The following is a 13,120-nucleotide window of genomic DNA, read 5'->3' on the forward strand; positions in this document are numbered from 1 at the left end:
ATCAATCAGTGCCAGTGTATTTTAGGAGGGATATAAAAAAATTAAATGCGCACTGTTGTTTATGAGCTATACTACGGGTACATACATTCTTTGGTAGCAGGCTATGGTAGTAACAAGAAACATACAGCTAAATAAAAAAGAAAAAAGTAATATATAATATATATATATATATATATATATATATATATATATATATATATATATATGTGTATATCCTTCTTTTCTTCCTATTTAATGATATCAAAGCACGGTCAGGGTGGACTCCCAATCCTCCGCCAACAATCAATTAGAAAAAAAGACAGGACCAATGCTTCAATGCAGCATCTTCTTTACTTCAAAATTCATTCAATTACAGAAAGTGCAGACGTTGAAGCCACTGTGCAGTATCAAGCATCACTGCTCTTCATCAGGCTTTTCTGGCTATCTTCATCAGGCTTCATCAGGCTTTTCATAGTCAGAAAAGCCTGATGAAGAGCAGTGATGCTCGATGCTGTACAGTGGCTTGCACATCTGCACTTTCTGTAGTTAAATGAATTTTGAAGTAAAGAAGATGATGCATTGAAGCATTGGTCCCATCATTTTTATATATATATATATATATATATATATATATATAACTTTTTTCTTTTTTATATATAATATATTATTTTGAGCCAGTTTTCATTTGATATAAAAAAAAAATCAGGAGATATCCATTACCATTTTCCACCAAATGAAAGCCCAAATTGTCCTGAAAAAAAAAAAAAGGAATAATCCACCTGGATGCACAAAGTAGTTGTGATGATACTGTATGTACAGTTTTATTAGCACATGACAAAGTTGCAAAACTGTGCTTAGGCAATAAAGTGTTACTAAACCCAGGACCCTGCATTCATTATATCTGGTCTCCCACAGTACACAGAACATGGAAATGCAATCATTTCAGTAAATATAAACAGCTAAATACCTTTTCTCATCAGCAGTATATAGCACAGCGGTGGCCTGACAATTAGGGGAGCACGGGTGCCCCCCCCAATCCATGTGTCTGGCCCCCTGATCTACATGGATTCCAATCGGGTTTTTTTTTTTTTAAGCATGTGATTAGAGCCAGAGGCTCTAAGAGGCTTCAAAAAAAGGTGGACTCGGGGGGCAGAGCACTGCGCCCGAAGCCCACCCAGCTGTGTGACAATAGCATATGAATATTCACTATTGTAACACTGATTCTCCTTCTGGGCCAATCAGGAAGTCGGTTATGAGACCTCAATGTCGCCTGATTGGCCGAAAGGAGATCTGACCGAATTGTCCGCCAGGAGGAGGTGGGAGGAGACGCTGGGGACCCGAGAAAGCAACCGCCCACAGCCCAGAGAGAAGCTGCTGCCACCCGTAGTGCTGCACATGAGCTGGAGTAAGTGCTGGGTCCCGACTGACTGACCCACTAGGGGGGTGTGGATGGAGGATGCCATCCGTGACCTGACTGACCGGGGGGGTTGGTGACAGGTGGATTATTTGCCACCCCCCCAAAAGAAAAACCACCAGCCACCACTAATATAGCAGTCTTGTGACTTATATCAGTTCCTGGCTAAAGCTTGCAGGAGGCGTTTTCATACTGCACTGGCTGTCCTATCAGGATGCAGGACCCTGACCCTCTGTCTGGGCAGTGCTGATTGGCCCTGTGTGGATCACATGCACTCTCCAAAAGAAAAAAAAAACTCTATAGCAATATACACCTAACTTCAAATTTGTTTCACCCTTAGGTGTGAAGGGGCTAAATTGACAAGGGATGCACCCTTGTCTACACTATACAAAACAAAAAAAATTATTTTGGTTATAAATACACTTTAAAGGTTTCAAATTTGCAACAGGCAAAATGGACTTTGTGGTAGTACACGGGTTAAATTATTATTACAAAAAAACACAAAATATTATACAGTATATGCAGTTAGTTAATAATTCTTAAAATGCCAACAAATAAAAAATATATTTTTTTTTATATGGACAATAAATGTACATTTCTAAAAAAAAAAAAAAAGTCAAGCAGAAAAAACGAACAAATATAAAAAATTGAAAAAAAAAACGAATGGCAAAGATGAATGTAGCGTAATATCAGAAAACACTGGAGAAATAAATACATTCATCAGCCCAGGAACTCAGCATCTTGATTTGACTTTCCAACATGACTTTGAACTGAAAGATAAAGCCAATATGGCTCTTCAGTAGCTTCAGTAAAAAAAATTGAAGGTTATAAAATGGTCATCACATTCTCCTGGCCCACTCACATCAAGGATTCATTTTAGGGAGCTCTCAAACATGTAGTCACGAAGACTGCAAGACATCATTGATGCTAAATGGAACAATACATGATATTAAGAGCTAAGCGAATGAAATTTTTTTACAGGACCAATGCATTATTTCCTTAATTTCTATGTTTTGCTTAATGATCATGCTATTCTGTGATGCCTAATAGTTTAATTTGAATTTGGATTGAAATTGTTTAATTTGAAATTTTGAATGAATTAAAAAAAAAAATGTATATGGCTTGATCACTTATGTTTTCTTTAAAAAATGCTCCTTATTTTACTCATTTTGTGGCATGAGTACAACTGTATTTTTACAGAGAAAAAGTAACCATTCACATCTCTCTCTGCCAGAGAATTTCTTACAGTCCATGTAGTATTAATCAATAATGTGGCGCTCCAAAAGTGGCGCTCCAAAAGTGAACAAAATAAAAAGCATAGATATGAACCTGGAAAATCAAAGGTATAAATGAAAATAGTAAACAAACAAACACCCCAGATGATGTCCTATGGGACGAAACGTGTCGGGTGACGCTCGTGGAGTCATTGCAAAATGCTTTGATTACTGAAGGATACAAACATGTTTTTTTTATTGGAATCTTTGTAAGTGTAGCCCCCCCCCCCCCTTTTTACTCATTAAACCCACTATACAGTGTCACACTATGTGCGGCTGTTTGTTTTTTATACATACCACCATGGATCACTGCAACATCTGATGCGGTCCACCGCACACTGGAGCCTGCTTTTGGATGTTGGAACCTCTCCCTCAATATTGGATGGAGCCTACTCTCTAAACATTGATCTTTCCATGTTGGATACTGGTGGATGATTTCCTGTTTGACTCCCATGCTGTACAGTATATGAGTCCACCTTTTCTGGTAAGCGTGCCAACCTTATCACTTATTGTTTGCACCTTTAAAGATCAAGTTTTCTTTCACTTTGAACAGCACGAGAGACTTTTTACTGTATGTATATTTTTCATTTTTTATGATGGACTACTTCATGAGGTTCACCCACAAACTTTGATTCATTTTGAACATTGTTCCTTTCTCATTCATTATCACATTTTTTCTCTCATATTTTTACGTCATTTGTTTGTTTACTCACTATATTCATTTATACCTTGGATTTTCTAGGTTCATATCTACTTATGCTTTTTATTTTGTTCTCTTTTGGAGCACCACGTTATTGGTTTGTATGGTTTTTTTTGCATTATATATCTAGTGTGAAGTGGCAGCTTAACAGTTTCTATGCACAATATTTTATTTTTTCCATGTAGTATTAATGTCCCCATGTTTGACAGATATCATTTAACTATGCCCAATTTTTGACAGAAGTTATTTAACTAACATTTGTTTCATTGGATGGTGGGAGGAAGTCCACCAAGCCTATTGAGAATATATGATTTCCACCTGGGAGAGTATGGATAGGATTTTCCATCAGAATCACAACACTGGAAAACCAGACCAATTCAGCTAAGCCTGTACCAGTACAGGGTCCTTTAGCACCTAAGGTTAAAATTCCAAAAAGGGCCACCATGATCTGTAAACTACTTCTTTAGCTTAGATTGCAGGTTCTCCACTTTCTGTACTCTCCTCCTGCTGGAACGCTCAAGGTGGCTGTCTCTCCTGTCTACCCTGCCCTGAGCTAAGCTACTTTGAACATTTCTAACCCAGAATTAATTCTACATGATTATAAAGCCTTAAGTCACTGATATTTGGCTAAGTGGCTGGTATGAAGCTGTACAGTTACTTACTTGTTTCTTAATGTAAATGAATAGTTATCTCCCATGAGCATCTGTTATCTACAGATCTGAATTGTCGAAGATCATTTTATAGTTTCAGACATATATTAATAGGTCCTCTGGGAATTCTATCACTGGTCCTTTGTTGATATAGTTGTGTATTTACTGCTAAAGAGCTATGTGTAAAACAAGTCTCTGGAGTAACTACTGACTTTTTTTTTTTTATAAGGTCAGTATCACACATTGACATGGTACTAAGCCTACAACATAGTCCTGCTATTATGTAGAGGTCATAGTCTAGCTATTTTACATTATGTAAAATTATCTCACACAGGATCATTCCACATTGGTGCATGCAATAATTTCCAGCTAGGAGAGGACTGGTCTGGGGCAATGGGAGCACTTGCCCCTTGGGTCACCGCTAATAAGATTTGTTGGGCCAGTGGCCCTGATTAGAGGTCCCTCCCCAGACATCAATCACACAAGGACCTGAAATCTGTGATACATTCCTATCATTTAATAGCTATTGGTTTCCAGCACCAACTTCCTTTGTGGCTCTGAGATGTCATATGACTAAATGCTAAAATATTTAAAGGCAGCGAATGCTGTAAGATGTGGAAAGGTGTGTCACAATAAACTGTCCCTATACGGCACCCACCTTTCTCAATGCCCACCAATGACTGTGGCTCCATGGCACACTTTGCATGATACATATTATTTAACCCCACAAAAATCAGTCCCTACAATTAAAGGGAAAAATGGTTGTGTCCCCCCCACCATCCCCCTGTAGGCCATTTATTTGTCGTGCAAGCCAGCATGCATCCGAAATAAATGATAATATGAATAGATAATAAATGGTACACTACTGCCCAAGTTTGTATGTTTAATCTTTAGATCATTGTCTCCAGCAGTGTACATGTCCCCACATTCGCCTTGGTAATGGCAAATGTGCCATCCGTGTCTCCACTCGCCACCTCTAGTATCTAGGATTTTATGTGGAATTTTTGTAAGTCTTTCCTATCTTTGGTTGTAATACTCATAAATACAAGACACTCTTTGTTTTCTTATTGTATATGTTTTTTTAATTAATCTAGAAAGTATTTTCAATTCCTGAAGAAGCGATCACTCGTAAAATATGTAGAGCAGAACACTATTGGGCTGTCTTCTCCCACACTATTGACTTGGGTCTTATTACAGCTCAAGATTGCTTTTAATGTGGCCTTCTATTGGGGCCTATTTGAGCCACAGCTGCCAACTACTATTCAGCCTGATGGTTTGACCTTTATGAAGTTTGATCTCTAATCATGTTTTAAGATGTAACTCAATAAAATTTGTTAATTTTTATATATCGGTGCCTATAAGGTCAATGTTTTACTGTTGGTCATTGTTGGTTCTCAACAAATAATACTCAAAGTTGAGAGAAAGTAAGCCTACAAAAAAAGTATGCCAAATTACAAATAACCCAACATTATTTAGGCATATTTCCTACAAACATAGATACACAATGTTGGACTAGTTTGTGAGATGGTAACTAGTTTAGTATTGAAGAAGAAATTTTAAGCACCTGGGGAAAATATACAGACCTGGAAAGGCCATACAATCTGCATGTAGGATGACCTGGGTACGTTCAAGATAACTTTACAGTTGGGTTGTTTTTCTTTTATTTTCATAAAGAATTTTTCATGAAATTACCTCCGACGTGAGATAGAAGGAAAAACAAGGACTGATTTACAGAATGTTCACACCCGGAGTAATAACGTTTAATTCAATATCCAATCATTTACAAGGAAAACCCCTTTTTTTTTTTACATTGCACATCATTTGTTCATAGGCAAATGCATATTCTGCTCACTGTATCCAGTGAAGCTGTAATCTGCCAGTAAGGTATGCTCAGTGCATTCAGCTACTGCCAGTCTGGCCTATAGATTCCTGTGTATCCAGGAAACTCGAGAAGTTTCTGGATAATGGGTGTGAAGCTATGCAGATGGCAGCATGAATATTGATACAGCCCTGGCCTATCCCAGAGCGGTAGGCTCTGATGGCATGGTGGGTGACTGTATATATTCAATGAGCACACAGCTCTGAGTATTTTTCCAGAGTGGATTAGCCCAGCCTGGGGAGCATGCAGCCTTCCCAGGCAGAAGCTGCTGATCATGAAACCTCAGGTGGGTGACTTGAGGGGAGGAATGCTGAGACTCGGGCTAAGGAGAAGCTGACTGAGGGGAGCTGTCTGCCAAAAATCGGTGTTGCATCACTGGAAGACTTGGAAGATTTGGAGGAGGCTGCCATCTGTCCTTGGGGACCTTGTTCTTTAGCTACCCCTCTGGTGCCCTATAATCAGTTGTGGGTCTGTTAAAGGGGACACAAGCTGGTATCCTGCAGAGCTTTGTCCAGATAATCTCCTACTTAAAGGGTCTCTACTTTTGTCTTAAGCTTCTTAAGCTGAAGTCTGCTGTTTGTTACAAGCCCGAACTTCATTCTAGCTTGCTCAGAAAGGAATACCAAGGCCTCAAGTTATACATAGTTCTTATCTTTGGAGTATACTAAAAAAATAAAAACAAAAACATCCCCTAGACTGGTTCTTGAAGAAAGAGTAAATGAGCCGCTTGTGTGTCTGGCTGTGGGGCTGTAGTTTGGGAAGACCTGGACAGTAATCCTGCAGCTGCTATGGGGGTAGCGCTACAGTTTTTTTTTAAGTCACCTAAAAAAGACCTCTGACAGATTAATTTTATTTTGTTTATTAGTACATACTGTATGCCCAGGGCCACTGCCAAGCACTCCATGGGCTTTTCTTGACAATACCTTGCCTATTAGCCCAAAAATGGTTATTACTGATTTCTAATGGAGCTTGGGTTTGGAATCTGAGCTTTGATACTGTTCCCCTGAACCTGGGTATGTTTAGCTCATCCCTACTATTACTAACACTGAACTTCTCTTATTTACATCTTTTTGGTCTGTTGAATATATCATTAAGTGTGTATCCTTTTCAATAAATGTCAAAACTATCTGTTAATCTGCCAGAAATTCAATAAGCTTGTAACTTCCTGTAGTGAGCTGACCACACAGTGCCTCTACTGCACTGATATCCCAAGTGGTCAGTCCTGCCAAAGGTATTTCTAGAGAGAGAGAGAGAGAAGGAGAGAGAAGGAGAGAGAGAGAGAGAGAGAGAGAAGGAGAGAGAAGGAGAGAGAGAGAGAGAGAGAGAGAGAGAGAGAGAGAAGGAGAGAGAGAGAGAGAAGGAGAGAGAGAGAGAAGGAGAGAGAGAGAGAGTGAAGGAGAGAGAGAGAAGGAGAGAGAAGGAGAGAGAAGGAGAGAGAGAAGGAGAGCGAGAGCGAGAGAGTTACTGGTATGATCACTAAGTGAAAAAAAGGAAAAAAGACTAAGGAACTAAGGAATGATAAGAACCGATACATTACATTTTTATTCTTGTATTTAGATACAATTGCAATACAAATGTTTATTGGGTTTCAATGACAGCGGGAAGCCAGAGCTCTGAAAAGGAATGTACATTGTAAGGGTCAGATAGTGTCCACCATGAGAAGTGCATTGCAGTTCTCATTAAACAGAAGATTAGTTATTTCATGTCACTCATTCTCCTTTGAATATTCACATATCTCTATCTAAATTGCTTCACTGCTATCTTCGTCAACTTTTTATGAAGAGCTTGTCTTATCTCCTGGTTCCTCAGGCTATATATGATGGGGTTCATCAATGGGGTCACTACAATGTACAATAAAGAGCTGTACTTGTTCACGTTAGGTGACATCTCACTGGATGGATTCACATAAATAGTGATTAAGGACCCATAATATGCACCCACAGAGATCAGGTGGGCACTACATGTTGAAAAAGATTTTTTTCTGGCACTAGAAGATGAAATCTTGAGAATGATCATAAAAATGTAGATGTATGTGCCAATGATAAAGGTAAGAGCACAGAATAAGACTAGGACAGAATATGTGAAGTCTAGCCATTGTACGATAGACGTGTCTGAGGTGGACAATTGCATAACTGGACCCAAATCACAAAAGAAGTAATCAATGTCACTGGGGCCACAAAAATGAAACTGAGTTATCCAAATAAATTCAATTGAACATAGGCTGCAATTTAATACCCAACAACCACAACCCAAAAGGAAGCAGATTCTGCGGTTCATGATTAAAATGTAACGTAAAGGTTTACAAATAGCTACATATCGATCGTAAGACATTACAGCAAGAAGAAAACATTGCACAAACCCAAACATATAATAGAAATACATTTGTGTGATACAGCAAACAACAGACATTTTCCCCTTTGTCTTTAATATTATCTCTGCCATCATTGGTATAACACAAGTGGCTAGGAGGGCATCAGCGAAAGCAAGGTGCTGGAGAAAGATGAACATAGGAATTTTGAAATTACTATTTGTTGACACTAGAAGGATAATTAAAAGGTTTCCGGTCACTATTACAATGTATACTAAAAGTAGGGCAGTGAAGAATAGAAGTTTGAAGTTGCCTAGACCTTGTGCTCCAAGTAGATAGATTTCTGAGACTTTTGTTTGATTCCCTTGACACATTTTAATAGCCAGGAGGTTGACCTGTCCGGTAGGAGAGTAAAATATTTGATCATACAGATAGTATAAGGGGAGAACATCAAAGCAATTGGTAACAATGAGCTGTCCACTTAATCTGCCATTATCTTAAAGGGACTCTGTGTATTGGTTTTGCACAGAGCAGGCCCAATTCCCTTACTTTTTTGGTCCCTCAATCCTGGAGTCCTGGCTCCTTACCCCTGCCGAGTGCCCCCAATAGCAAGCCTCTTGCTATTGGGGGCACTCGAGCAGGCTCACTCCTGAGCCATGCTCCTGTGAATGGACATTGTCCATTCACACACAGAGCGTGGCTTGGCCCCACCCCCCCATTCTTTTCTCATTGGCTCACTGGGTGTGTTTGACAGCAGCGGGAGCCAATGGCTCCCGCTGCTGTTTAAGCCAATGAGGAGAGAGAAGCCTTGAAGAGACACTGCTGTAATGCACATTGCTAGATTCAGATGGGTCTCAGGTAAGTATAAGGAGGGGTGGGGGGAGGAGAGGGGGGCTGCACCCAGAAGTCTAGCTGTAAAATTAACTTTTGTTACAGCTTGTTTTAGGAATACACACATTTTTTCAAAACATAAATACAGTTTATATTGCAAAGTCAACACAAAGCACCATAATGTTTTTTGTCCCAAAATTTATGATGGATGATGGTGCCACTCCATGTCCTTCACCTTGATGATGATGATGGCAGTCACCTATATCCCCTTCTTCTCACTGGGTTTAGCCAGTCACTCTTCAGAAGCACCAGTCCCCCTCCAAGCGTCCCAAACAATACAGGATCTAATATCATGGCCACTGGAGAGACAGCTGCCTGAGCAATATAAGCACTTCTAAATTTCTCAGGGTCAAAAGATTCTTTAACAAAGTAAAAGAAAATATATAAATGCTGTGCTAATGTGAAAATCAAAATATCAGAGCATCCCTCAGGGATGAGTGTGAAACTGGTGACAGTTTGTAAATCAAACACAAACATATAATATATAAATCATACAAGTCATAAAAAAAGCTGTCAAATATACACAGCAAATATATATAAGATGACTGTGGGGAAAAAAGGGCAATAAAGAACTGTCCTTGATAGACTCAAAATAAAATATTCCTCAATAAAGTGCAGTGAAGTCCCATATGAAGAGAATGTATGAAAGTGATGCCTTTTCAACCAGTGGGTATAGCTGAACAGGCCTCTTCATATAGCATTTACCAACATACAGGTAAGATGATGGAAGAATTAGGTACGCTTACTACAAAGGGTGGACACACTTGCCATACGGTGGTAGGGTGACCACATTTCCAAACTGCCATTCAGGGACACCCCCCCCGCACCCACCCAAAAAAGATGGTTTTTGATACTTTTTTTTCCAATTTTTGGGGAAAAAAGAAAACAGTGGTAACCAGTTTAAAATAGAAAAAATGTGTCTACGCTAGATAAAAATTGCCATAAAAGTGTTATAGCTAACCAATAATAAATAAAAAATAAATCAAAGATAACCATAAGTACATAAAACTGTAAAGTGCTCAGTGCTGTATCAAACATGCAATGTAAGTGCTCAATCAGGGAACATATAAAAATTGAATAAAATATAAAAAGAAAATATAAAAAGAAAATATCTTCTTGTGAATCTAATCAAGTCCAAAACAGGGTGCATCCAGAGATATAAAAGTGCCCAAAAACATTGTCCGTATTCAGTGAAGTTCACACATCTTTCCTTCTGAAGGTGTATCACCATAAAACGTGCTATAGTGTCTTCCAGCGTTCCCCACAAGCATATATGCTCACCTTCTTGCGTGTGACACAGTGATTACACTCTGTCAAAACAAGCTTTGGAGACACTCCTGTGCTCTAATGGAAACCGCTGTGTAGACCTCCAATGCTCTCAATCAAGATTATATATGCAAAAGAAAAGAGACTCCATAGTGCAACATTGCAAGGTATAACACAAACGTTTTATTGAGAAAAGACTTTCTCCCCTTGCGGGGGTACTCACATACTGTGGGTGCGTAAGTGCACCATCCTAAATAGATTAAAAACGGCCGATCTCGCGGTGTGGCGTGCGGTGCGGTGTGTCTCTCGAACTCTCCCTCTCTCTCTCTGCTGACAGCTCCGTCCAGGCCCCTCCCCTACGCGTGTTCGGCACCGGGATCACGTGCCTTCATCAGGGGGAATCTGATTGGACGGACGCTCTATGGTAAATATATAGCTCCGGCGGCCATTTTGCCTAAGATCGCGGACAACATTATCAATAGGCTACAGCTGTGTCCATAGCGGCCATTTTCCCATAGACTGTAGACCAAGCTGAAAATGGGTCATATCCATCACGGCGGCCATTTTGCCTTAGATCATAGACATAACCACTGTTAGGCTACAGACATGTCTATGGCAGCCATTTTCCCTTGGACTATAAATCAGCTAAACAGCAAGGTATATACATTAATGGTAATCGGATCATACAATTGGCGGTGGGACTAAACATTGTCCAGGCATTAAAAGCCTAATGGTACAATTTAAAGTCCACCAATAAGGTGTAAAATCTTCACGAAAATGAATTAAATCCAGGATGGAGCAGTCAAGCACAGAGAGCACCGCCACGCACCTCACATGCATAGATGGCCTTAACCATCACAACCATATTATAAATAGAGTATCCTACCTAGTAAATCCAATATAATGTACAAATATAATAATATAATATAATATATAAAACAGTCTTAATAAATAGGAAAAATAACTATTTGAAAAAATAAATAAATAAAATTAAAGATAAAAATAAAAATAAAATTAAAATAATCATATAATCCAAAAAATTTTTTAAAAAATATTTTAAAAGCGGTAACCACTAAAATCACTGCAGGGAAGCAACCATAATATTTAAATACCGAGAGGAATGAGCGGGTGTAAAAATGTCATAATCTTAAAAAAGTCATAATCTTAAAAAATCCATGCCCAACTCAGCCCAAAAACGAATCTTTAAATTCCAATCAAAAAGGGAACCAGCATCTTAATAGAGTATGTCGGCGAAACAAACAATAACAGTAATTACTTAGAAAACATCTCAGATCGAACTCTCTATTCAATCCCCCAGGAACCAAAGATCCAAGCTGGTGTATCCACCAGGATTCCCTTTTACTTATCTCTCTGATGAAATTCGAACCCCTCCAGTGGCGTTTAGGCGCCTCTATCCCCCAAAATTTCATACCAACGGTGCTTTGATTATGTATCCTCTTAAAGTGCACATACAAGTTGTGCTTATCGGACCCATTCCGTATGTGCCTCACATGCTCCTCCATGCGGTCCTTTAGAGCCCTGGTAGTGCGCCCCACGTACACCAAATTGCATGGGCATTTCAAAGCATAGACCACCCCTACTGTATCACACGATATAAAGCCCCTAATCTTATAGGATAAATCATTCCTAGGATTCGAAAACTCCTTCATCCTTCTAGTGTTATCCGGGATCCTAATGCAACTGTAGCACCTGCCACAGCTATAGAATCCTTCTAGATCCAAGAACATTTTGGGTTTGGGAGGGGGTGGATCTACTACATTATGTACCAGCCTGTCCCGCAAATTAGGAGCTCTCTTAAAGACAAACTTGGATTTATCAGGAAGCACATCCTTAAGATGAGTATCCTGCTTCAACACGCTCCAATATTTACATATAATCCTCCTTACTTCATGGCTTTGTACAGAATAATCTAGAACTACGTTGATACCCTCATGTTTCTCATTATCAGTTACCCTAATGTCATCTTTTAATAGGTCCTCTCTACTCATGCGTCCAACTTTACTCTTTTCTTTCTCCAAAAACTCCTTCTGGTACCCCTTCTCCAAGAACATAGTACTCAACCTATCTGACTGGGTATCATAATCCACCGCCCTTGTGCAATTCCTCCGCATCCTTGTATATTGTCCTCTTGGGATATTACTCAACCAAGGTTTGTGATGACAACTTGTAATCGGAATGTAAGAATTGCGATCCGTGGTTTTAAAGAAGGATTTGGTAATAATACCCTCATTGGTATTGAAAATCTCCAGATCCAGAAAGTGTATACATTCTGTACTAACATTCCAAGTGAGAGAGCTATTGCGATCATTGACATTCATGGAGTCCAATAACCCCATCAGTCCCTCCATATCCCCTCTCCAAACAATTAAAAGATCATCAATGAATCTCCTGTATAATAGAATGTCCCCATTATCACCACTTAAATTCTCCTCCTCCTCCCATTTGGCCATATAAAGGTTCGCCACACTAGGGGCGAATTTAGCGCCCATCGCGACACCTTTCTTCTGTAGATATATTTTATTGTCATACCAGAAAAAATTGTTTCGTAAACAGAAGTCTAAACACTTCAAAAGAAAAGTCGTAAAACCTTCATCAGCTGAATCTTCTCTATCCAAGGCCCATTTAACAGCATTCAGGGCGCCCTCATGGTCAATGTTGGTGTACAATGAGGCTACGTCTCCTGTTGCCATAATCATATTCTCATGTATAGTACACCCACCCAGAAGCTGTAAAGCGTG

The 13,120-nt window shown here is 39.3% G+C and overlaps 1 protein-coding gene across 1 annotated transcript; it reads right to left on the reverse strand.

The window, feature by feature from the left end:
- Positions 1-7,633: 7,633 nt before the first annotated feature.
- On the reverse strand, positions 7,634-8,578 carry LOC141134780 (olfactory receptor 11L1-like). Its single transcript, XM_073624217.1, has one exon. It carries the CDS (start codon positions 8,576-8,578, stop codon positions 7,634-7,636), a length of 945 nt encoding a protein of 314 aa, XP_073480318.1.
- Between the last annotated feature and the right edge of the window lie 4,542 nt (positions 8,579-13,120).

The sequence above is a fragment of the Aquarana catesbeiana genome, linkage group LG03, assembly GCF_042186555.1.
Source record: "Aquarana catesbeiana isolate 2022-GZ linkage group LG03, ASM4218655v1, whole genome shotgun sequence".
Lineage (NCBI taxonomy): Eukaryota > Metazoa > Chordata > Amphibia > Anura > Ranidae > Aquarana > Aquarana catesbeiana.

Excerpts from the sequence above, each read along its gene's own strand:
- LOC141134780 (XM_073624217.1), bottom strand. The coding sequence starts at position 8,578 with ATGTGTCAAGGGAATCAAACAAAAGTCTCAGAAATCTATCTACTTGGA.